This window comes from Ambystoma mexicanum, chromosome 3p, assembly GCF_040938575.1.
Source record: "Ambystoma mexicanum isolate Mex_15411 chromosome 3p, UKY_AmexF1_1, whole genome shotgun sequence".
NCBI lineage: Eukaryota > Metazoa > Chordata > Amphibia > Caudata > Ambystomatidae > Ambystoma > Ambystoma mexicanum.
The window spans coordinates 1,153,947,127-1,153,973,533 of NC_090925.1; the positions used below are offsets into that span (position 1 = coordinate 1,153,947,127).

The 26,407-nt window shown below is 45.0% G+C and overlaps 1 protein-coding gene across 9 annotated transcripts in view; it reads left to right on the forward strand.

Moving 5' to 3' along the window:
- Positions 1 to 26,407, forward strand: part of TCF7 (transcription factor 7) — a 527,944-nt gene that overhangs the window by 481,929 nt on the left and 19,608 nt on the right. For 5 of the 9 annotated variants that reach the window (XM_069652547.1, XM_069652543.1, XM_069652544.1 and 2 more), the window contains one exon: positions 3,564 to 3,636. The exons of the other annotated variants lie outside the window; for them this stretch is intronic. In XM_069652547.1, coding sequence (XP_069508648.1) covers positions 3,564 to 3,636 — 73 coding nt within the window. The remainder of the gene's footprint in view (positions 1 to 3,563; positions 3,637 to 26,407) is intronic. 9 annotated transcript variants of the gene reach the window in all.

Here is a 26,407-nt window from a genome sequence, read left to right on the forward strand (position 1 = left end):
GAAAAGGACACCATTTTCTGTAAATTGCAGAGAAGTTGCAAAGGAGTGTGTGCTAGAACTGTATAAAAGGTGAGACTTCTGGATTGTAAAGCAAGTCGACCACTGAAAGCTGAAGTAACCAAATAAGAAGATGACCAGAGACACCTGCAGACCCTTTGCAACACCGTGAAGCGACCACTACTGTCCTGACCTCGTTTTCTGTGCGACAGAGCAACTCTGAAGAGGATGAGTCCTTCTCTTTGACTGGTGGGAACAACCAGTCCCAAGACTAACTTTTTGTTTTGAGCCGTCTCCCGAGGTCCTGTGAGTTTCCATAGCCAAGAAGCCCCAATACCAGGAGACCTGCTGCCCATTCAAAGAGCATTGTCGTGGAAAGGCCAAAATCATCCAAATCCTTGCTGAGCCCTCTAGGAAACTCTAGCGATCTTATCCAATTTACCCAGACCCCCTCAGCAGAGTGTGGGACTGTGAGAAGCAAAGATTGACCGCACGAATTGCATCTTTTGTTGGAGCTGCACAAAAGATGGTAAATCCACAGAAAGACCCAAAAAGTTGATGGAAGCCATGCTAGAGGTCCTTCCTCAAGACTACTGCTGAGAGATCCTGTCCATTGTACTGCCTTTCGTCAGATTAAGGAATCTAGAGGTCTGGTCAAGCACAGCCACCTCAAAGAGACTCTAGCCACAACGTCTTCACACCTAAGGTACTGTGGGGAGAAAGGTATTGCTTACCTTGATCCGTGAAGTCACTCCAGAGCATTGGAGTGCACCCAGATGTGTCCAGGGTACCCTCCTCTAATCCCAGACCCAAGCTGCTGCTTGTGTCCCTTTATCAAATCCTCAACAGGATCTCCATCATTAGTTATTAACTTGCTGCATCTTTAAAGGGTACAACGTCCTTTCATCGCAGGATGTTTTTTTGCAGGGTTTTTTATTGCAATTTTTTTTCTCGAAAAAACCCATTTTTTTAGGAGGGGGTTAGTAAATCATATAAATGGGGTGTGGGTGTTTGGGAATAAATACAAATTAAAGCAAATGGGGGCAAGGGGGAAACCCCAAAAAATAATTTTAAAACAAATTGATGGGGTTTTTCATTAAAAAAAAAAACAAAACAAAAAGAAAATTGCAGTTAAAAACCCTGCGAAATGACATGGAACCCTTTAAAGACTAGAGGCGAGAAGAAATCCACAGGAACTCTTCATATTCAGCTGCTTGTCAAGACTTTGCGCCTTCTCAAACTACCTTTAGCTAGAGTTGTGTTTTTGGATTTAAAAGACTTGTTGTGCGAAAAACTTTCCTAGAACCTTGCTAGTATTACACTAACTAACCATTTTCCTTTCCTAAAGTCACTTTCATATGTGTATGCAGAGTAAATGTCTTTCTGCGAAGAACTGCGAGTGCGCGTAGTTACCGATAATAGGCTAGCATTGTCTTTTTTTCACTTTCTAACGTTGCAACAAATGTAACCGCGAATAATCGCAATCTAACTGCCCTTTGAAGTATATTTTTAAGTATTCCCAAGTGTTCTAGTGTAAACTTATGAAGTATTTAAAGTGATCCTGTTGTAAATATAATAAATACTTTTATATAAATTATAGGTGTGAGTGTTTGATGTACGCAAGGTTCCAGCAGTAGTACGGACTGATGGTAAGAGTTGGGGGTAGCTACAAACCACTGGGATAGTTTACTAAAGTCTTACCTCCAGATGGGATTCTAGGCAAAACTCCCCTAACAAGCAAAAACTAACAAGGCATACCAAATTGTTTCATTTGTTTACCTGTGGGGCAGTATTTAGGGCGGTGCATGCAAATTTGGGGATTGGCAGCAACAGGAGAGGAAATGAATGTTGGTTCTGCCGTAGACACTCTGCTATACTAGGCTCTCTCGTGCAGTGGCTGCTGGTGACCCTATGTTTCTGCCAAGTCACATTTTAAATGGGACGAAGGAAGAGCCGCGCAAGAATAATCCAATTCTGGGCGATGGTCTCAGGGGCCAGTGACGGAGGGGCACAAGCATTTTGTCTCTAAAATAATTAACGCTGCTCCATTGTAAGGGGACCTTTTTGGAAATTAGTGTGACCATCTTCTAATAACCCCAATTTGTGCAATTAAGTCAAAGTGTTATTAAATTAATTGCCACAGTCCACAAACTCTGGTTAAGCAGTAAAGCCAAGATTGTAACATACTCTGCACTATAGGCACTTAACAACAAACTATTTAACATTTTACATTCTTTTTGTCATTCAAGGACTGCAATACAACACTGTCATACTGATTAATTTCAAAATACGCATCACATTGTAAAGCAATCTGCCAATGCATAAATCCTTATGGAACCAGGTTGAGCCAAAATATCATAATCCTGGCTTTAGTTGCACTTTTTAAATGTGCAAACTGCAAGTCCCAGAAAACAAAATAATTAATGTCTAAAAATGTCCTGCTTTACAAAAGTTTAGTTCTAGCACTTTAAGACGCACACTAAAAAAGTGTGCAGGAAGGTCACTTGTGTGTACGCGTGCTTGTCACAAACCTCCAGCTCGCCTTTATGCAGCCACACAAAAGCAACCTCTTGTTGCATATAAAGCTAGTCCCATCATGGGTAGCAATTCATCTTTAAAAAAGGAGCTGTCTGTTACTCCCTTTAATTGACTTGGCAGCAGATACAGATTTGGTAGGTAACAGGTGGGAGTCTCATTTGGTAATGGTCCATCACTGCTCATTGACTAAACACCCATACCTAAGAAAGGCAAACACTCTTGCTTAAGTAAGGATGCAAAGAAAAGAAACGCTTTATAACAGCAATTGCGCGGCCATTTAAAAGGTGCCTTTTGTCATCTACATTTTGACGCCCGGCAAGGGGAGCAGTTCCCTTCAGCAAGGCCCAAACTGGGATGTGGGTGCCACAGCCATTGAGTTAAACTTCTGCCCATTGGCAGGGTAATGCAAGAAGCAACGAAGTGGGGAAACCGTGCTGCCAATGACACCTGGGACACTTTCTCCAGCCGCGGCGCCCCTTAGAAGGCACACAATGTCCTGGCAAGCCTTGAGATGTCCTGGTGTTCAGCTCTGTAGAGCCCTGTGGGAGGTTGGGGGGGGGGGCTGCCTCCTGCCCCCTGGGTCTACTGCCTTGAGGCCAAGGAATATGCCTTATATGCCAGGCAAGGGAAACCTGTGCCATGGAGAACCCACCTTAAATGAGTCTGGGGCTTTGGCGTTCCATTTCGTGTCTTAAGAAAATGACCAATGGGAAGTGCAGCCCTCTTGTTACATCGCATGGCCTATGCGTATACAGAGAATGTGACACCCACACAAATGTGTCTGGTAGTATTTTAGGTATTCTGCCTGGGTGTTTAGTTTGGTTCTTTTCATGATTTGTCTAACCAGCTTTTCTTTTCAGACGTTTGTTGACTGAATTGGTCCAGTTTCTGACCACACAGACTTCAACTTTCAAGTTTTTTTAATGTTCCGGAAGTGGCTAAATTTGTGTTGCATCTTTTCTTCCTTCTTCTGTTTGTGTCCTGTCTTTGCCTCCCCCACTCTCGTCCACGCATGCGCCTGTGTTCAGAGCCCGGCTCCCCTAAGAAATGCAGAGCTCGCTTTGGCCTCAACCAACAAACGGACTGGTGCGGCCCGTGCAGGTGTGTATCAAGAACGTCTGCTTTGGCCACTTGCTTTACAGCCCTTGTGCTCCTGTTTTCTGCATGTCTGCTCTAGTAATAGTAATACACAGACACCGTTTGTTCCCGACTAACACGAGGCAGCTGCTGTGTAGTCTGCAGTGACTGTTCTTTCCTTTCGCTTTGGGGTGCATTGCTGCCTGCTTCAGTCCCACGTGCCTGCATCCCAGCTTTAACCGTTGGTGTAGAGTCCTAGAGCACTGGAAATAGTCATTCACAATCGTGTCAACAAATCAAACTTTAATGTAGTGCTTGGTGATTTTAACCATTCAAAAGTAAATCAAGCCAACTCCCATTCAGGAAGAGCGTGGTGGTGTGTGCAGGTGAGGAAATTGCAAGGCAGGGCACGGGCGCTCTCTGGCATGGAATAGATTTATTTTATTTCATCCCAGAGTTTGCTTGGTATTAAGTAACGTTATACTATATATTTAGTAATGTTATGTTTAAAATGGCACTACCCTACCTTGGAGACAGTTACAAACTCTTCCTTGAAATGTTTATCAGTAGTAATGCTCTCCAGTGAAAATGGTCCTATCCCCACCTGTGTGGGCGCCTTGGTAACCAGTCCAAGAACGTCAATCAACGTCTGCATTGTGGTGGGCGGGGGAGGCTGACTCATCCAGGGGAGCAATATATCTTGACTTCCTCCAGAACCGCAAATTTGCTTGCCACCCCCCATAAAACACTCCTGTGTTGTCCCATGGTTGAAATGGTTTGAAACGTTTGAGCAGTGGGCATGGGAGTTGCACATGCAGTGTGGTACAGTATTTGACTAAGCACCTTTGTGTCGTAGGAAAATAAGCTCCACCATAAGCATAGTTGCAAAACGAAAGTAATTCCTGTTTTTCTTTGGAAGGGACTTTCAAGCATGCAGGAAACCAACACTGCTTTCAAATCTCCCCAGTCCAGCTATTCCTCATGAGTGGGCACCAGCACGTGGTACGTCAATCAAGGGCAGCTGCTGAGCCCCCAACACTCCTTCCAGAGGCAGTTCAGGCGAGGCCGTAGTAGGGGTAGAGGCCAGACCGCTAGGGGTTTCGGCTATCCCTTCCAAGCAATGACTGTCAGCTGCATGTCCCCTCCCATGTCACCCCAGGAGGGGGCCGCATTTCTCACTTCACCCGCTAATGGGGGGGTCGCAACAGACAAGTGGGTCCTAACTGTGAAAGATGTATATTGAATAGAGTTCCAAGAAATACTGCTTAGTCATCCTCCAAGACACATGAACATGTCTCTGGAACATCAGCAGTTCCTCCAGGCAGAGGTAGAAGCTCTGAAGAAATTGAATCATAGAGCCAGAGACATCATTTCACCAAAATGCCAGGGGTAGCGGAAGTGACATCACACAACCCTTGACCTCTGACATCACAGGAAGTGATGCCATTTGATCCCACCCTGACGTGATATCGCGGGTAGCGTTGCAACACAAACTTTCACCCCCTGACAAAACAGGAAGTGGCATCACATAGCATTGTTCCTAAGTACACTATGAAAAATATAGTTACGATATCACTATAATGTGATATGCATTTCATACAAGAATGGATCACCATATGTATCGTTAAGATCAGTGTGTATAGGCCCATATTACCAAATTACTGTGAATGCAAGCAGACGTCCATGGCAAAATAATGTCTTATTATATAGCACTTAAGCACTTTAGAAAGAATATACATACAATATCATCCAACCTGTGTTACTCATTTATCAACCTCAGAAAGATGAAAGGCTGACTTGAGGTGTTTAAGAACAGACTAAATCAGTGACTGACCCCCTGAAGTGTGCCTGAAATAAACCTTTAATGAGTCTGGCAATTATTGTCCAGAAACACATTTTTTGGTATTCCTATTCTTTCTTATTTAGGGTAATTGCTGAAAGTGTTAGACTTGTGGAACGCTTGTTCTTCTCTTTTTTTTTTTGTTTTTTTTTTTTTTTTTTTTTTGGGGTAGCAAGGTGGACCTCAGCGGTCACACTTGCGACCCCTAAATGACGTAAAGAGCTTGTTCCTCCATCAGAGATAAACCAGGGTGATTATTCTGTGTAATCCCTTGTTCCAAAGAAAGATACAGCCAAGCTCCCAGTATTCGATCTAAGACCTGCAAACTCAGTTCAGAATGACTACTTTACAAGAGGTCATTCTGTTACTAAAGAGGGGAGACTGCATGACAACACTGGATATGAAGATGCATATTTCAGTGTTGCCAGCTCACAAATAGTACCTGGGGTTCAAAATGGGAGCCACATGCCACCAGTTCAAAGTACTACCCATCTGGATTGCATCAATCCCTCTGGTTTTCACAAAAGTACTATCTGTGGTGGCAACGCACCTGCGTAGACAGTCGATCCCTAACTAGATGACTGGCTCATAACAGGAGACACCCCACTGATGCGTCAGAAGCACACACCGGAGACCATAAACCTTCCATTTCAACTTGGATTTTCAATCCATGAGAAAATCAAGCCTACTCCCCAACCAAGTTTAAAAAAAAAATTCCTAGGTGCAATTATTTGAACAGAAGACGCATTAGTCTTTCGCTTTAATGAGAGGGTCCAAAACATGCTGCATCAAAATCCTTTTATTATACAGCCGGTTGTCGGGTAACAGTAAGAAAGGTGATGCGTCTTCTTGGTATGATGGCATCATGCATCTTTATTTTGCACATGCAAGGTTGCACATGCGTCCAATACAAGAATGGCTAGTGAAGCAACGGTCTCGAGCACAAGGAGAGTGGGATGATCTAGTGGTAGATTTGTAAACTGTGGTGTCCGGATTTTAGTGGTGGGCAAAATGCAACCTAGAGAAGGGGAAAACCTTTAGTCACCCCCAGAACACAAGCCACACTAACAAACGCATCGCTCTAAGCCTGGGGAGCGAATTACCTCCACCAGAAAACATGGCATGTGGAAACAAACACTGACACTCCTATCAATGTCCTGGAGTTGCTAGCAGTGTACAAATCACTACAAGTTTTCCAACATCACTTAACAGGGAAGACTGTACTCATTCTCACAAACACAAGCACCATGTTCTACAACAACAAGCAAGATGGGACGCATTCACTAAATCTGTCCAGACTAGCACAGAAGTTCTGGAAATGGAGCCTCCAAATGAACGATTTCCTTGTGCGACATTTTCCAGGGAAACACAATTGCCTAGCAGACACACTAAGCAGAAATATGAACCTTTCCTCAGGACACGAGTGGTAGCTACATACAGACATTAACCGTATTTCTGCAGAATGGGGTCAGCCAGACATGTATCTGTTTGCCACAAAAGAAAACGCAAAATGCCACACCTACACCTCCAGGGGCCCCTAGAAGAAATCCTAGGGGAATGCACTGCGGATCAGTTGGTCAGGGATATTTGAGTATGCTTTGCCCCATCCCCGCTCCTCAACAGAGTAATCCGCAAGGTGCATCAGGAACACTTGACAATGATCCTAGTTGCTCCAATGTGGACACATCGGACATGGTACTGCCACCTGCTCAGGATGTCGGTTTGCCCACCAATGAAACGGTCCCGCCCTTACAACATGTTGTTTAAGAACCAAGGGTCAACACTTCATCCACACCCTCAGACAACCAACTTAGCAGCTTGGCTCCTGAAGTCACAGAGTTCAGACATCTTAACTTACCTGACTGATGCATGGACATATTAAGAGGCACGCAAACCTAACACTAAACACTGCTACTTTAACAAATGGAAGAGATTTGTCATATGGTGTAGAGCGTCGATTGTTAATCTCATTGATAACTCTCCTAATATTGTGTACTATCTACTACACTTGTTGGACTCGGGTTTAGTGTTCAATTCGCGCAAAGTCCATTTATTTATTTTTTAGAATTTGTAAAGCGCATCCAACTTGGAGGCATCTAGGCGCTGTTCTTGAAAATAAAAAAGCACATAGTTACATGGTTTCGTGTGTGTGTGTGTATATGTATATATATTTCTGAGGCTTGTGGAATCCGCTTAGATCACATGCTGTGCATAGGCCGACATCTAGTGGAAGCTGCAGAGTATTAGTTTGTTTTTCGAACCTCGAAAATGGGCGTCGACACAGGGCGTGCCAGTAATACTATCCCTACAGTGACGTCCACTGTACCCAAGATCCCTCACGCGTCTAGGATCCTCAGATTGTTTTTTTCCGCCATACTGGTCGGAAGCATTTTGCGGAGTCCCTTGGCCTTAGCCATACTTTTGCTAAAATATCGATTAATTTACATCCTTTCCCCATCCCAACGTCTAACTTCGACACTCGACGCCGGCTGGAGAAGAATTCGACCGTCGGCTGCTGCACGACGGATTTGGGCCTCGGAAGGCCTCTGGCCTCGGCCCGGGCCTTGGAAGGCCTCTGGCCTCGGCCCTGCAAGTAGGGAGAGTGGGGGGTGGACATACTCTACACTCTTGGTATATAGGTACACCTTATACATTTGCTACACTTACCAGCCCGCTGCCTCAAGGTGCGTATGGAGGGTACCCCTTTTCAATTCTGCCCCAAGTGCAATCGCAAATACCCTTGGGTCGACAGGCACGCCACGTGCAATCTGTGCTTGCCGAGGGACCACACTTAAGGACCGTTCGGCGAAGCGTTGGGCCCACCACGCCAGGCAGGCGGCCATGGAGGCAGAGGGCGTCTTCAGTGATGGCAGCGACGCCGTGCTTTCGGACGGCGAGGGCATTACGGCGTCGAAAGACAGCCGAGCGCAGGTCCCCGACCTCGGAAGGTCGTCCGACAGGGCGGCTATGGGGAAGACCCCCGGCGACACAAGCGCTTCACTCACCACTCACACAAAACACACGAAGTCCAACCGAGACTCAACGTTGAGTTCTCGGAAAGAGGCACATAGAGAACGGTCCGAATCGGTGTCCTCTGGGCATTTTCGATCGAGATCGCCGCATGACTCCAGGCAATCATCCACTCTTGCCAAGAGTGCCTCGCTCCCTAAGCTAACGGAAGTTCGATCGTCGGAGGACAAAGTCGACTTCCACCCCCAGGCCGCTCTCCAGGAGTCGGAGCCCGCAGACAAGATCAGCGCAGCCCCACGTTCACAGGACAGGGACTCTACCCCCGATCCTCGACGCCAGGCGTCGAAAACCTCGAACCACAAAGGGTCAGGGAAAACACTTTTCCACTCACGGGGAGGGGGGAAAACAGCAGAAGCAGCCACTGCACTCTTCCACACCTGTGAAACACTCCACTCCTCCTAAACAGACAGACAAGCCCAAGTCTGCTGCTATTTCTAAAACGAGCAAATCTACTCAGGATAAGTCTCCCAGACTTTCCGAGAGTCATTCCCAGTTCCAAAGAATGGTCGAGTGATGACATAGATAGGGTCATGTCAAGGATGTCTTCCTTGGCAGACTTTTATGATAAACATCCAGACCATTTCCTTTCATATAATCCACAAGGGGCTACACCCTCAGGCTCTAATGATCCTATCCCCCCCGAGTAAGACGCCCCAGTTTGAGACACCTATGAGGTCTGCGGACCCCTTCGATGTACAACCATACTCACGGCAATACTCACAGTATCAAGGAGAGACTTCCTTTGGTGAGGACCAAGAATTTGGCATGGTAGAAGAGCAAACCAGGATGGGCTACTATGGGGATGATGAGGACCAGGAAAAGAGAGGCCCTGAAACCTACAGAGTAGATTCCCCGGTAGAGAAGGAAGCCCCGGTTACCGACTCCCCTGTCGATAACCAACCCCTCCTAAACGAGGTTCTCGCACGAGCAGCAGAACATTTCCATATTGACACCCACGGTGTCCAGGAAGAGAGGGACTTTGCCGAGGAGTTAGTGGGAGAAAGGAGGCCTGTTGCCCAAACCATACCTATCCTTAAGTCTATTCAGCGAAGAATAGACCCGTCCCTGGTGAACCCGAACCTCACCAGAGCAGTCAATCCCAGAGTTGAAAAACTTTTCAGGGCAGCCCAGTCTGACCCTCTCTATATAAGAGGACATCTGAAGCCAGACTCACTGGTTGTCACTAACACTCTTAAGAGGGCTGGAACACCCTTGTCATCGTCTGAAGCTCCTCCAGACAAGGAGAGCAAGAAACTATATGGTTTCGGCAGGAAAGTAGCCTCAACGTCCGCCTATCAGGCAAGGATTGCAAACTCCACCACCCTGTTGGCCAGCTACAACTGCCATCAGTGGGAAGAAGTCGCGGCACTCATAGCCTCTGCACCAGAACCCTTAAAGGGCCAGTTAGCACGAATTTCCGCAGAGGGTAGAGCCGTGTCTGGTTGCGTTTTAAAAGCAACTTTTGATGCAGCGGACAACACAGGCAGATTGATAGCAGAAGGTACTGTTATCAAGAGACATGCTTGGTTACGGCAGTCTGGTTTCAAGGCAGAAACCCAAGCATCATTGTTGGACAAACTGGTGGAAGCCGATCTGTTTGGTAAGGCGGTCGAAGACGCGCTGAAGAATGCCAAGGACGAATATGAGACACTCAAGTCCCTTGGCCAGTTAACCAATAAACCCCCTAACCAGAGAGGGAATGGAAATTTTCGTCGCCCATGCGGCCAAAATTCCCAGAGAGGATCTAACTATTCCCAGGGGCAGGGTACACAGTGGAACAACAGCCAACAGTCCACCCAGGGTTACGGCAGGGGTAATAGGAGAGGACGTGGTAAAGGCAGAGGCAGCCCCAGTAGAGGAGGCGGCACCCCTCCACCAAAGCAGTGACGCTCAGTTCAGGGTCCCTTCTCACACAACCCCAGTAGGGGGACGCATTTCCAACTTCACCCAGGCTTGTGAAGGGATCACATCAGACAGATGGGTGCTGTCAACAGTATCCGCAGGGTACTGTATAGAACTACTGCAGCGTCCCCGGAACATCCTCCACGACAAAGAGTACACTCTTTAGAACATCAGAAGATTCTCCTCGAGGAGATCGCCAATCTGCTAGCAAAGGATGCGATAGAACTTGTCCCGGGACACCAGGTAAACAAGGGTATTTATTCAACTTACTTCCTTGTGCCAAAAAAAGATTTGACAATGCGCCCAGTATTGGATTTACGGCCTGCCAACAAGTATGTCAAGCCCCAAAAGTTTCTAATGACTACGCTACAAGAGGTAATCCCCCTCCTAAAAAAGGGGGATTACATGGCAACCTTCGATATGAAAGATGCCTATTTTCATATTTCCATGTTCCCAGCGCACAGAAGATACTTGTGCTTCAAGGTGGACAGTCGGCACTACCAGTTCAAGGTACTGCCTTTCGGGATAGCTTCGGCACCAAGGGTGTTCACCAAGGTACTCGCGGTGGCGGCTGCACACCTACGCAGGGAGGCAATCCCGGTGTACCCTTATCTGGACGACTGGCTCATAACGGGGGAAACCCCCAGTAATTTGCAGAACAAACATTCAAAGGACTATCGACCTCCTCCACGAATTAGGCTTCTCAATCAACAAGAAAAAGTCCAGCCTGGTGCCAAGCACCTCCAAACAGTTCCTAGGAGCAATCCTAGATACTCAAGAGGGGTTGACATTTCCTTCAGAGGAAAGAATTCGAACTATATACTACTGCAAATTCCGCATTATCAGTCCGGTCATCAAATAACGGTACGCAAAGCAATGCGTTTGCTGGGCATGATGGCGTCATGTATTTACCTGGTCCCCCACGTGCGCCTGCGCATGCGTCCCATGCAGGAATGGTTGGCGAAACAGTGGTCTCAGGCAAGTGGTCACTGGGACGATCTAGTGGTTGTTTCGCCAACACTAGTACAAAGCCTTCACTGGTGGACAAGAGAGAATCTTGCACAGGGGAAACCCTTTTACGATCCCGAAGTACAGGAAGTAGTCACTACCGATGCATGTCTGACGGGGTGGGGAGCTCACCATCTCCACCACACAGCTCAGGGTCCCTGGTCTCCCTCAGTGGCCAAGAACCACATCAACCTGCTAGAGCTTCTGGCAGTATTCAGAGCGCTTCAAGCGTTCGAGCCCTACCTACTAAACCTCGCAGTGCAAATCCGGACGGACAGCACGACAGCCATGTTCTACCTGAACAAGCAAGGAGGGACTTGTTCGCCAAATCTGTCCAAGCTTGCCCAGAAAATCTGGATATGGGTACTCACACGGAAAATCTTCCTGTCATCACAACATGTTCCAGGGGAGCTCAATTCCCTAGCGGATGCTCTGAGCAGAGACTCCCTCCCAGAGGAACACGAATGGGTTCTACACAGAGAGGTCGTAGAAGATATCTTCTCTCAGTGGGGTTTCCCCACTATAGACTTATTCACCACAAGCGAAAACAGACAATGCCCAGGATTTGCATCCAGGTTCCCCCAACCAGACTCCCAGGGGAACGCCCTGTCGATGAACTGGTCAGGGATGTTTGCATACGCTTTTCCACCAATTCCTCTCATCAGGAAGGTGGTCAACAAGATGAACAGAGAGTCGATGACGCTCGTCCTAGTTGCTCCCATGTGGGCAAGACAACCGTGGTTCCCACACCTACGCAGGATGGCGGTGTGCGAGCCCATCAAACTTCCGGCCTGGTACAACCTACTGTCCCAGCACCAAGGTCAAACAGTGCATCAGCAACCCAACTCAATGAACCTGGCAGCATGGCTCCTGAGGTCATATAGTTTGGACATCTCAATTTACCACCGAGGTGTATGGACATCCTAAAGGAATCTAGGAAACCAAATACAAGGCACTGCTACTTTGACAAGTGGAAGAGATTCGTTATCTGGTGCCAGAGTAGACAAATCAACCCAGTTGATTGCACTCCTTCCACTATTGTTACATACATGCTCCGCCTGCTAGATGCAGGATTGGTTTTTAACTCACTGAAAGTACACCTGGCAGCCCTGTCGGCATACACCACTTCCCATAACAAGGTCTTGTGGTGGAAATTATCAGTAGTTCAAGCCTTCATGGAAGGAGTAAAGAGACTTCACCCTCCTATTTCAAACCCACCACCAGGGTGGGACCTTAATGTGGTGCTATCTAAGCTCATGGGCCCCCCCTTTCGAGCCCATGCATAAAAGCAGTCTCAAACACCTGACTTATAAAACAGCCTTCTTAGTAGCTATTACTTCTATAAGAAGGGTCAGTGAAATTCAGGCTCTGTCAGTGTAGGATCCCTTCTTTACTGTCCATAAAGACAAACTGGTTTTACGCACACACCCTAGGTTCTCACCTATGTTTATATCTAAATTCCACGTAAACCAGTCCATCGAGCTTCCGGCTTTCTTCCCTGACCCTCAAAGCTCGGCTGAGGTGAAACTACACACCCTAGATGTGCGTAGGGCGGTCCTCTACTATGTAAATAAAACCAGACTGCTAATGAAAACAGATCAACTGTTTGTCTCCGTAGCTACAGGCAGAGAGGGGGATCGCGTCTCTAAAGGTGCCATCTCGAAGTGGATTATTAACTGTATCCAGCTGTGTTACTCACTCTCTGAAAGAACTCTGCCTTTCACGCCAAGAGCCCACTCTACTAGAGGCATTGGGACCACTCTGGCTTTCATTGCAAATGTACCCCTTGACACCATTTGCAAAGCAGCTACTTGGAGCTCTATTCACACTTTTACTCAGCATTACTGCTTTGACACCCATTCCAAGGCAGATACACAAGTGGGACAAGCAGTTCTAAGACACTTATTTGGTCATGACCCTTCTCACATCCCACCTCCTTCAGGTACTGCTCGCTAATCTATGCACAGCATGTGATCTAAGCAGATTCCACAAGCCTCAGAAGGGATACATTACTCACCGTAATCGTATTTCTGATGCTTGTATCTGCTTAGATTCACATGCGACCCACCCTTCCTGCCCTCTGAGAGAAGGCGCATGGTTGCTTGTGGTCTTACCTCTCTATCTGCTTGGATTATCTGTACTCACGCTACTCCTCATGCTACCCCATGTCAGAAAAAATACAATCTGAGGATTCTAGACGCGTGAGGGATCTTGGGTACAGTGGACGTCACACTAGGGATAGTATTACTGGGACGCCCTGTGTCGACGCCCATTTTAGAGTTTCGAAAAACAAACTGTAATACTCCGCAGCTTCCACTAGATGACGGCCTATGCACAGCATGTGAATCCAAGCAGATACAAGCATCAGAAATACGATTACGGTGAGTAATGTATCATATATATATATATATATATGTATATGTATATATATGTTCATTACGACGTCAACTTAAGTTGTAGTGATCATTTAGTTATTGGTACAGTACTGCTTGCTGATCGAGATTTATTTTAGTAGTTCCTGTGTGAAGAGCCCTGTTTTCAGGTGTTTTTGCGGAAGTTGCAGAAGGAGGCTTCTGACCTTAATGCAGCTGGTAATGTGTTCCAGTGTTTAGCAGCTACCATTGGGAAGCTGCCCCCTCCGGCATTCTGCAGTTTGAAATCGGCAGGTGTGCTGAGCGCATAGGCCTATTGGATTGGTTGGTAGTGAATTTATCTGTCAGGTATTTAGGGGATGACTTATGTAGTCATTTGTGCGTTATAGTGAGTTTTGAAGAGGATTCGCTAGTGGACAAGTAGCCAGTGTGTGTTCCTTCTAGTCATGGAGATATGCGTAATTTTGGGGATATTTAGAGCTGCTCTTAAGGCGTTATTTTGAATCGCTTGTAGTTTTTTGATATTGTGGTTCTTAGTACCATCGTAGAGGGCATTGCAATAGTCCAGTCTGGACAAGATGAGGGCTCTAGCTAGTGTTATGCAGCTGTCGGGAGACAGGAAGGGTCTGCCGGCATTGATGAGCTTAGATGTGTAAGCTGCTACCAAAGCTGTGGCGTTAACTTGTTTGGCTAAAGTAAGGGATGAGTCCAGATAAAAACCAAAGGTTTTTACTTCCTTGGACACCTTGATAGTGATGCCGTCTATATTGAAGGCTTTAAAGGAGTCACCAAGTTTGATAAGGCAGTATTGTGATGCTATGAGGAAGTTCGGTTCTTTCGTCGTCATTTGGGTATAATCCGTGTTGAGCCATCCTGGCCTGGATGGTTTGATAGATTACTTTAGGCGATACAGAATCAATGTCATAAGGGCCAGAGATGGGAATGAGGATTTGAGTGTCATCTGCGTAATTAGTGTAGATAGAGGTTTTGTGAATATATTATAGAGTGTGGTGAGACACAGGAGCCTTGTGGTACAATGCAGGTGACCGGGGCTGACAATGCTGCTGCGCTGGGTGAGAAGATTCTCATGGTTCTGTCCGTAAGGAAAGATTGTATCCACTGTATGGCTTTCAGTGAGAAGTGGGCCGCTGACACTAGATGATTAGAGTATATTATGATTGTCTAGGTCAAACGGTGCTGAAAGGTCAAGTAGGAGGAGGGCTAGCTTGCCGTTGTCTTTGAACTCATCCATTTGAATTTTCAGGTCCAGTATTGCTGATTCCATCCCATGTTTTGGGTGGAAGCCTGATTAGCGTAGGCCAAGGAGGTTGTTTCCAGACAGTTTTGGAGCTGGAGGTACACTGCTCTATCCAGTATTTTGAGGAGGAAGGGCACTGTAGTTATAGGTCGATAGTTTGTCGGTATGTTAAGGTCTAGAGTAGATTTATTTTAGTAGAGGGAGGACCCAAGTGTCTTTGAGATTGGTTGGGACAGAGCTAATTTCGAAGGAGGCGTTGATTAGTCTTGTGATGAAAGGAGTCGGGTGCACAGCCTTTGATAAGGGAAGATGGGCATAGGTCACCTTGGCATCTTGAGGGTTTGAGACTGGAAATAATTTTCAGGACTTAGTGAGGCAGTATGATTGGCGTGACTAGGGGTCTGTTGGGGTTGTTGGGCAGGTTTGAGGGTGATTTTTTAAAAAAATGTTTTATTTTTTAGATTTTGGATTGTAGGAGGGTTATTTTATCGAAGGGCTTTTTGAATGCCGGTGCACCAGCTTATATCTCTGAGGCAGACCTCTAGTGGTGGTACTGGCGACTCAAGTTCTCTCAGGATGGCCAAGAGTTCCTTGGTTCCTGATCTGGCATTGGTGATTCTCTCATTGTATGTGGAGCTTTTAGTTTGAAGGATTGCTGGTTTATAATTTTTAGAAGCTTCGGTGAAGATTGCTTTGTTCAGTTCAGTCGGGAATTATTTCCAGTTAACCTCAGCAGTTATTAGTTCTACGCATGGGTTTTAGGTTAGGAGTGTACCAAGAGTTGAGGTGGGCTAATGGCTTAGCTTTGTGCAAGGATAGAGGTGCTACTTTATCAATGGCTGCAAGGACGGTTTAATTGTATATATCAACCATTATTGAGATGTTGTTAGCCCCCAGGTCTTGGTGTGCCGTGATAGGGTGTAGCAAAGGGAGGATATTGTTTACTGTGATATTGCATGTAACACGAGGGACTAATGGTGCACCCTCAACCACAATCTATGAACTTGGCAGCATGTGCGATTGCATCAAACTCCAGTGCCAGACCAATCTGCTGACCCAACACAGGAGGATAACAGTACACCCTCCACCTCAATCAATGAACTTGGCAGCATGGCTCCTGAGGTCATAGAGTTTGGACATCTAAATCTACCGCAACGGTGTATGGATATCCTTTAGGAGGCACATAAACCACAAGTGGAGGAGATTTGTAAGTTTTGTGCCAGTCTAGACAAATAAACTCAGTAGAATGACCTCCATCCCACATTCTTCATTATATGCTCCACTTGTTTGACACAGGCTTAGTATTGAACTCTATAAAGGTTCACCTGGCGACTTCATCCGCTTACACCACCTCTCAGAGTAAAGTATTGTGGTGGAAAGTCCCCGTCATCAAAGCATTCATGGAGGGAATAAAGAGACTCCACCCTCCAATTTCAAACCCACCACCAGGCTGGGATCTCAATATAGTTCTTGCAAAGCTCATGAGCCTATGCATAAGGAAAGTCTTAAACACCTTACCTACAAAACTGCTTTCTTAGTGGCTATCACTTCCATAAGAAGAGTCCGTGAACTTCAAGCATTGTCAGTGTAGGATCCTTTATTTGTCATCTACAAGGACAAATTGGTTTTATGAACACACCCTAGGTTTTCACCTAAATTCATCTCCACATTTCACGTAAATTAATCCATTGAGCTACCAGCCTTCTTTCAAAACCCAACCAGCTCAGCCGAGAAAAAACTCCATACACTAGATGTAAGGAGGGCAGTCCTTTACTACGTAAACAAGACCAGACCGCTTAGGAAAACAGATCAACTGTTTGTCTCCGTAGCAGCAGGCAGAGAAGGCGTCCGCATTTCCAAAAATGCCATCTCCAGGTGGATAGTCGGATACATGCAGCTCTGTTACTCATTATCAAGCAAAACACTGCCTTTCACACCAAGAGCTCACTCCACAAGGGGTATAGGAGCTACTTTGGCCTTTATCGCAAATGTCCCGATAGACACCATTTGCAAAGCAGCTACACGGAGCTCAGTACATACTTTCACTCATAATTACTGCATTGACACTCACTCATTCCAAAGCAGATACACAGGTGCGACAAGCGGTTCTAAAACATCTATTTACCACTGGACCTTCTTACAACCCACCACCTTCTCCTAACACTGCTCACTAATCTAGACATAGCAACATTTTTTAAAAATAACTTGTTTTGCCAAACAGCTTATTCAGAGTTCATTAATTCTTTCTGCCTCCTCGTGCTTACACTTATGGGACACTCTATGGGAAACCCAAAGATCAGCAGCAATGGCCTGCTTCTTAAGATCAAACGCCTTTGGATCTGACAAGTGCTGCTTGAACTCGGGGGAACAAGAAGCACAAATATGTTCCAGCTTGACCAAATTGATGATTCCTTCCGAAGTGGATACTTTATCGCCTTTTACCCGGCCACTCAAATTCTTTAAGGAATCGGTCCCAAAAGACACCCAAGTATTACTTTCTTTCTTTTTGTTTTCTCTGAATCTTTTCAAGTATTTTGCAGGAGTCTTCCCAAACCTTAAGAGCAGATCTTGCTTCAATTTTCAATCTTTTTTGCCGCCCTCAGACGTTTCCATAATGGCACTGCAGCAAAAATGGGGTAGCCTGCTGAGCAACCAAGCAATTTTATCAGGCTCTCCTCTAAGGTAAGAATTAGTGCAGTACAACTGGTGTGGGACTACACAAGACTTCTCTTGGTATTGGGTAACTCACCTGTTAATATAGGCCTGTACTACACAAGTTGGTAGTGGACTGAGCAGCCAGGCCTATCTTAAGAGGGGTAATGTAAGTTGTAGAGCTAATGAAATTAGTAAATACAGGTATCAAAGTATACACTTACACACTTAAAGTTGTATAATAACTATTTTATTTATACACAGATATTTAAAGCATTCTTTAAAAAGCAGTAACTAGCAGTAACATTCATCCCAAGTTAGGATTCAATTCAAAACGTGAACAATAAAGCAGGTGAGTAATTCATTCATATGTTGCACATTTTCCAGCACCAAGAGTGACGTAATTTGCGGTCAGTATAACACTTATTTTGTATCACCTTTGCAGTATTGAGTTATAAAGGAGGGAAAGGTTAGGGTTAGATCAGAACATACTGGTATGCTATAAAACAGTTAGTCTCCAAAAGGGATGCAGGCAGTCTTTTATCCCAGCATTAAGTGTGTTCAACAATTAGAACCTCTAAGGGAACAAGCACTGCCAAAGCCAATAGGTTCAGAAGGGGGCCTTTAGGGAGCTAGGACAGCCAAAGTTAATGGGCAAAGTCAAAGTTCTGATGCTCTTCTTAGAAAATGTTCTTAAATAGTCAGTAGTTCAAATAGAAATCACATCAACTTCGAGGAGTCACCTTGTAGAAACACTAGCTGAAAGGCCATTGCAAGTGAGTTGAGGTCCAGTCAGAGTTGGGGTTAAATAACACTCCCCAAGGTAGGAAGCACCCCAAATGGCAAAAGGATAATTTACCCCAAGCCCCACAGTACCTGTGAACTGAAGAAATTGTTCCAGCTGGATGCCTTCTGGTTGCAGTGCAGCAGAACCTTGTTCCTGGTCCTGGGTCGTGGTGACGAAAGGGAGGACGTCTGGCGGGCTCCTGCGGCAACACTCGAGAGAAAGGGACTCGGCAGCAATTGATTTCCTTTGATTTAGCAGCTCTTTGTGGTTTTGGCTCCTTTTTCTCAGCACCAAAGAACAAACCGCTCTGGTTAGAAGTTCCTTGATCCCTCGAGCCTGGACTCTGATGAGGGGACTCTGGACACAGCCTTTCTGCTTCTGTAGGGTCCTCTGGATCCCCATGAAGTTTAGGCCAGATACACACTTCTGAAGACAATGCACTCACAGATGGTCGAGGTACCCTGTGTATTGGGATTCTTCAGCCTTGGATGGTCAAAGCAAGTTGGGGGTTGTGCCAAAATAGTTTGTATTGAGGTTAGTTGGTCCCACCAGCCTAAGGCAGGAGGTCGTCCCATACAGGTCTTACCAGTTGTTTTTGAAAACTGGGTCAGCACAGCTGTAGGGCTTCACCGGGCACTTCGCAGTCCAGGAGGGTGCTGCTGGAGTCTTCACGTGTCTTCTTCGGATGTTGTCCTCCAGTGGTCGACTCTGCCTCCAGTCCCAAAAACCTCACTTTTTATGCAAATTCCCATTTATTCACAGCCCTACGCTGTCCAGGACGGCCAGCCGACCAATTTGACCTGGTTTCACTCAGGCACACCTAGAGACAAAGGACAGGGACGATTCAGGACCCTCTCTCTCCCCCTGCCTTTCCAGACACACTGGAGCCTGGGCGGGCTTCAGGGCTGAAGCCTGCCAAAGGCAAAACACATATTAATTAAACCTGATTCAAACAGAGTAAAAGCCCAGAGTGTAATCTGTCAAGAAATGGTGAAAAAAGAAGACTGGGGCCATTTTGGGAAAATGGTCACCCTGGGTGCTGTACTGCAGCTGAGATATCAGCCTGCAGATACAGGTCACCGGGTAGTAAAAAGAAACGACTGCCACCAACCATTCAAGTGAGTTAGAGTAACAAAATGTTACATGAGGAATGGAATGTTACTATGTAACCCCCCAGCACTCCACATAGGGTGGTGTGTGCTGGACCCATAGGGTGGTGTGTGCTGGACCCATAAAGTAATCTTGGGAACAACAGTTCAGCCATGAAAATGTAGTTAAACATTAAGAGAAGTCAAAGGGACTTCTCGGTGGCGCTGCACAAAAGGCACTGTGTTTCACAAGGCAAAAAGCAAATGCCTATGGAGTTTACCAGACTCCATAAAACAGTAAGAAACACGGAAAGTCATAGTCTGGAAAACACATGAGGGAGTGAGAAAAAAGTCCCATTCACTTAGGAGTTCAAATTAAAAAGCCCTGAGTCCAGCAGAAGAGCCGGGGGTCTCTAAGGTTAAAGGGAATTGGCACAGAAATGCTCCCTAAACTCTCCTACTTCTTGTACCTCACAAGCATACTCAAAAGCAGTCAATCATTTTAAATCTTTGTTCTCATCATACATACTTATGAGAAGAGGATCGAGAACTGTTGGCTAAGATTTTAATATTTATGATAAATCTTCCAGTCCTGTGTCAACCCCAGAACCTTTTGCTTGGACTTGGTAATTATTTTACCTTGTCCCTAGGCGAGTGGGAATCTTTTCCCCCTCTCACCTAGTCTTTTACTCTTTTTAGAGGTGACCTTTCTATGTGTCTCCATAGTGTATGATTGGCGTTAGTTTCCTATAACTTTGGACTGCCTGTAATGTACTATAGCAGCACACAACATTTTAAATGCAGTGACTTCCTTTTTAATTCTCTTATTTGTTGGGTGAACTACTGTTCCCAAGAGGTAAAGTGGGATTCATGTCCCCTTTACAATGATTTAAGTGAGCAAGCACACCCCACCTTATGTGGAGTGCTGGGGGGGATACAATGTATCCCCTTTCTTACTTACCTGATAACATGTGTGTTACAGTTGCAAGTTTACTTGACTGGCTGGTGGCAGTGGTTTTACCTTGGTGGCTTTTCAATCTTATTACTCACAGGCTGTTCAATCGTATCTGTGTGATTTCTCCTCGCGAAAAGTGCGATGGAAACATTTGCATGAGAAATGTGCAAACCACAAAAGGTTTTCACATTTCCCATGCAAACACGCATTCAAAACCCCTACATACCCACACCCACAACATACTCACAACACTACCCCACCCACACCCTCAACACACCCCCAACATAAACAAACACTACTTATCTTTTTTACATGCTGAGTCCCTGCGACACCAGTTCCCTTTCACTCGTGTGATCGGGAACCGGCGCTGCAGGGTCCTTTTCTTTTCTTTTTCGGGTCTGCTGCGGGGGTGTCCCCCGCAACACCCCGCTCACTATACCACACAGTATAGTGAGCGGGGTGTTGCGGGGAACACCCCCGCAGTTTCTTTTTTTTTTATATACTTACCTACAATGCTACCACCAAAGGTTCGAACTTTTGGTGTTCGAACCTCTGGTGGTAGCATTTTTTGGACTTTTTGTATGGTCGGACCTTTTTTTTTTCGGTCCGATCGTACAATTCCGTTAAATCAGCCTTGGTAATGTACAGAAGGGCCACCATTCTGCTAGAATGGTGGGTTCCCTCTTGTTTTGCCATTTCACATGTATTTGTTGTTTCTGAGGTCTTCCCCTGCCTTTCTATGTCGGTACGACCTCAGTGGGTGTTTTGTCTTCGGCAGGAATGCTTTGTATTCTCTGCCAAAGCTCCAGAGTGTCTGAAAAGGCAGGAAGTGAGGGAGGAGTCCAAACTCTGCGGCCCTTTGTCTTTCACCTTGCCTGAAGGGAACCAAGTCCAAATGGGGATGCGGGGGGCTGGCTGTCCTGATTGAACAGCCAGATGGTCCCCTTTCTGTAAACTGCAGGGTGAGTTTGCAGAAGTTGTGCTGTAGTTCCTGATAAATACTCTGAACCTGGAAGCTGCTGATATTCCAAAGCGGAAGATGAAGAAAAGAGGTCTGTAGCGATTTCCAGCGACCGGATAGCCTGCTGTGTAAGCAGAGCCTGATGTAACCCTTCCAATCGACCTGGGGGTCCCGAAAACAACAACCCCTACACAGAGGCTGGTGAGACCCAATAGTCTCAAGAAGACCTGCATTCTGAGCCATCCCACAATGTGCTGGAACCTTGCTGGGCTGCAAATGCCAGTGTGGTGCATGGTCTTCCGAATTCTGAATCTGTCCGAAACTTTGGTGGACCCCGACTGGATCTCCAGAGACCTGATTCGAATCCCTGAAGTCCCCTCACCAGAGTGCAGGACTGAGAGGGTGAAGAGAATCTAACCAGCAATATGTGTTTGTCTGGCTGCTGTAAAAAGGTGCCAAATCCACAGAGCCGTGAAAATCCATGACGAAACCTTTGCTGGAGGTCTCTTCTGATGACTGCTGCTGCACGTTCCCATTCAGGGTCCAGTTTGTTCGCATCCAGACCAAGAATCCAGGGACCGGGCCCTGTGCTACTGCATCCTGAAGACATCCATTCAGAAGCTCTTCTTTTCTCCTTAGGTACTGTGTGGGCTTGGGTAATACTTACCTAAAGTCTGGTGTGCATCCTGTGAGGCTGACTGGGTGATTCGTGTGGTTGGGAGTTTACCCATACTACTTGCCAAGGCTTAATACTGGAACACATATAGGGAGGCTTCTGTGGAGTCCCTGAACACTTTAACTCTTAAGTTAATTGATAGATGTTTAAGAAGATATCCTCTGGAACCTTGACTTTCCTGCAACTGAAACCTATCCTGACCTGCCTCCAGCTGGCTCCTAGACCCCCTTCTGCCTCTGAAAAAACTCATGCTATAGACTAGGGAAGGACTTTATAAAATCAGGATTCTGCCTTGAAAGTATAATCTGTGTAAAAGTTCTATTTACTAAAATAAAGTTATCTTGGTAACTGTATCCCTGTGAAAGAAGTTGTTACAAAGTATCATTAAGTTTATGCTTACCTTTGAGTTGCATTCTGCCTCTCTAAAAAGTATATACATTGCTTTACTAACTTTTAATGGTGTGTGTCCAAAGTAATAAGTATTGGTACTGTGTTAGTATTCTTAACTGAATGAGTGTAAATGCTCACCAATAGGGTTCACCTGCCTTGAATAACTTCGTGTCATTCTTAGTGTACCACCAAGTTTGGCTTTCCCTGGTCTGCTTCATACAGATCTAAAACAGTCTTTGAGTTAATACTTCGCTTTGAGTTGCTGATGGCCCCTCTTAAAAGTGTATAGGGCTTACTCACCTTGATTAGCTGCTGCTCTTCTAAACTTGTAACCTTGGGTTGTGCTTCCCCGAATTGCTTTGGGGCTATTCTAAAATAGTTGCATAAAGTTCTTACTTACCTTAACAATTGTATTATACACTTCTTAAAAGTATACTGGGTAAAACTAGCTATTACATAGCAAATAGTTATGTACCAATACGTCAATTACTTACCTTGAAATAAATTGTCTTTCTTAAAGCGTAATTGGGTTTTGCTATCCCCGATTTCCTTAGTGCATCCTAAAATAGTTGTGTTCATACTTATCATGGAGTGGCTTGAGCCCCCCACCCCCTCCGAAAAGTAACGTTGCAAGGTGTATACTTGTAACAGGGTTGGTTTATTATGTGATTTCTATAACTGTCACTGCATGACTGACCAGGTCTAATACCCTTGAATTACTGATTATATTCGAAAAGTAAATATAACCTGGTTTCCCGCCCCCCCCCCATCCCCAAGAATAGCTGACTGCCATTCTGAATGTGTAGTAGGTTTGACTAACCTGGACTACTGATTGGATTCTCAATAAGGTTACACTTTGTGTTGTATTCCATAGGTATTGAGTTGGTTGTTCTAATTGTGTTTATATAATGTTGGTAGTACTTAACCTTTCCCAAGATGTATCTTGGTCTACTTTTATTTAAATAAACCACTTTATTCTTACAATACATAGGTTTTCAGTGTTTCTTTGGACCTAATGTATGCTACAATTTCATTGTACCAAGCTACAGCCCTCTCTCCCACCCAAGATAAGGCTAGCTACTCTGACCATACTTCTACATTCTCAGGTGTTACAGCCTTATACTATGAGTGGAGCTTATGTACTGCCCCGGATATGGTTTTTATGAAGTCTTAGTAGGACTTTAGAAAAACTGTTGTAACAACAACCACTCCCTCCCAGAACCTCCTTGTAGTCTGGCCAACTCTGGTTGGTCTTCCCATCCTTTCTGTCGCCCTATCCTATCAAACTGAAGCTTAGCCTTGTTCACCTCCGGCACCTTTTCCCTGAGTCTGCTTTTCCTTTTTCAAGTTATACAAGGCCTCAACTTCTGAGGTTGACTTGGAGACCCAAGAAGACTCCTTCTTCCTCTGCATTTTCAATAGTAACTACAAGCCCAATGCTACTGCTGGGACCTGCCACAGCATCCACTGCATCACTACCTAATGGTTAAAGGAACAATCCTTTATTCCTGATGGTCTAGCAATTTCTGTATAAGAACAGCCTTTGCACCAGAGGATGGCAATCCTCTATCTAAACACATTTTTAAATGTTCTACTTTGAGAGCATCAAGAGAAGTAATGGTACATATTTCCATATTTAAAAAGAGTAGGCAACTGTTATATACCCTACCAACTTCAAATCGGTGTTCTGTGTAAACATAATTATAGTGAACAACACTGGGGTACCCAAGAATGTATCCTCACTGCTGAGCACCAACTTGTGGAGATGGATTACTAGAATCTGGCATGGTGAACAGATTTTAGGAGGCCACCCTAGTTATAGTGAACAGGGAACGCTGAAAGGTTAGCCAAAACCTGTTCAAGGTAAACGTGGAGAGCAGTACAGGCTATTCTCGGAGTGTGGGTGGGGTCAGAGATACACAATGAGTCCACAAAGTGCAGCACATTCAATTTAGACAGGAATGTATACAAATCGGGGGTGTATTGGATAGTAGATTTAAGTATTTGGCCGAATACCAAGTTGTTGGACAAGTATTCGGCCAGAGCCAAATACAAAGCTGAATAGTTGCTATTTTAATAAATAAAGTTGTGCAGATAAACACTTTCATAAATTAAAAACACACTTTAAAATAGGTATAGCCATTCTTTATTGCATTTCTTTTCTTTGTTGTCTACGGAAGATGTTTCTATAAACCCTGAAAGGAATACATTATCACCAAAGAAACTTCTTAAAAACGGTAGTTAGATTTTTGTGAATTCCTAGGTGTTGCCTGTTGGACAGGGACTAAGTAAGACTAGCCTAAAAGTATTGTATGCATGTATGCAATCACTGTGAGGGGAGATTGGCATGTGTCAACTTGTACTTTTAAATGTTCCTTTTGGGCCTGGCCATCTTTAGCCTTCTGGCTCCAGCAAGGCACTGAAACACAAAAGGAGCGAGTACATCAATTCGCACCCTGCTGACTGCTGAGGTGCAACTGAATACTAACTTTTAGGATGCTAAAGCCATGCTTTCTACCTGTGGCACTAAGTGGGGATGAGGCATGTGAAAAAGTCTTATGATTAATATATAATATTTTAATTTTTTTCGGGTGGGGTATGTTTGTGGTGTTTTGGGGCATGGTAAAAGACACCAGACAAAAATAAATGGGAGTCCTCTATGGTTCTCAGCTGACGCTATAGGGAAGAGGGAATGCTGAATTTCAGATCTTTAATTGGCATCTGCATGTTTATTTTACTTATTTGTTTCACTTGTACAGTGTTTCTAGATTGAAAACTTGTATCTTCTTATATGTATTACTCAAATATCCCTCTTTTTTTATTCTCTAATGTTGGGAGGAATATTTCTGCTGCCACAGACTGGGGCAAAAAATATAGGCAATTTCTTTAGTAACATCTGTTACTTTTACTATATTAAAAAGGGACTCATTTTGGCAATATGAGAAAGTTGGAGGGCAGAAATTGTAGCCCATGTTTCGATATAATAAGCACATCTCTGTTGCAGGCTCACTTCCGACTAAACTTTGTTACTTGTTTTTAAACTTGGCCTGCAGGCTGAATATAGTTATTTGCTGCAGGCACACTACATCCTGACCTATTTTACTCAGGGTTTGGAACTTGCTGAGATCTCTACAACAGCTATATTCCATTAAATGATATTATTTGAATTGGAAATTGGTCCGATTGGAACCTGTAACCTTCAGATTCCTCACACAGGTCATCAGCAAATTGATAAGCACCTAATGAAAATTTCATTTTCAGTTGCAACTTCATGAACTACTGTTCCAGCTCATTGGTTTTTAACTGCAAAATACACAGGAAAATAGAGATACATCCAAAATACTGGGGGTTTTGCTTCAGCTCACGCCTCCCCAGCAAACCACCAGATGAAAGTCTGTCCAGCACATGAAGGGCAGCGACTTCCTTTGCACTTTCACACCTCTACTCTGCCTGTAGTCAATCAAAGTGATGGCAGCATTTGTTTGATGATCCTTTTAAAGGATAAACATGACCGGCACGCAGTAAAAGCACTTCATGTATTATGTAGGGGAAAATATTCGGCTTCGAATAATAATAATAAGGTATTGAGTGAAAGTAGACCATCTCATTTTCAGCTAGAATTCGGCCGAAAACGTACCCAAAACTGAATTTCAGTACAGCCCTAATACAAATACAGTTATTTATTCTAGGCCTTAAACACACACTAAGCAAGTAAAATTATGGAATAAAGATGGTAGTCCAACAAGACTTCACCGGTCCAGATGCAGGAAAGTATACAAAGCCTCTTCATGAGTGGTCTTTGGATCTTCAGTTGGTTGTTCGTCTACATGGAGTTCTTGGCTCAAAGGTGATCTCTAGAAATGCCTGCAGGAATCC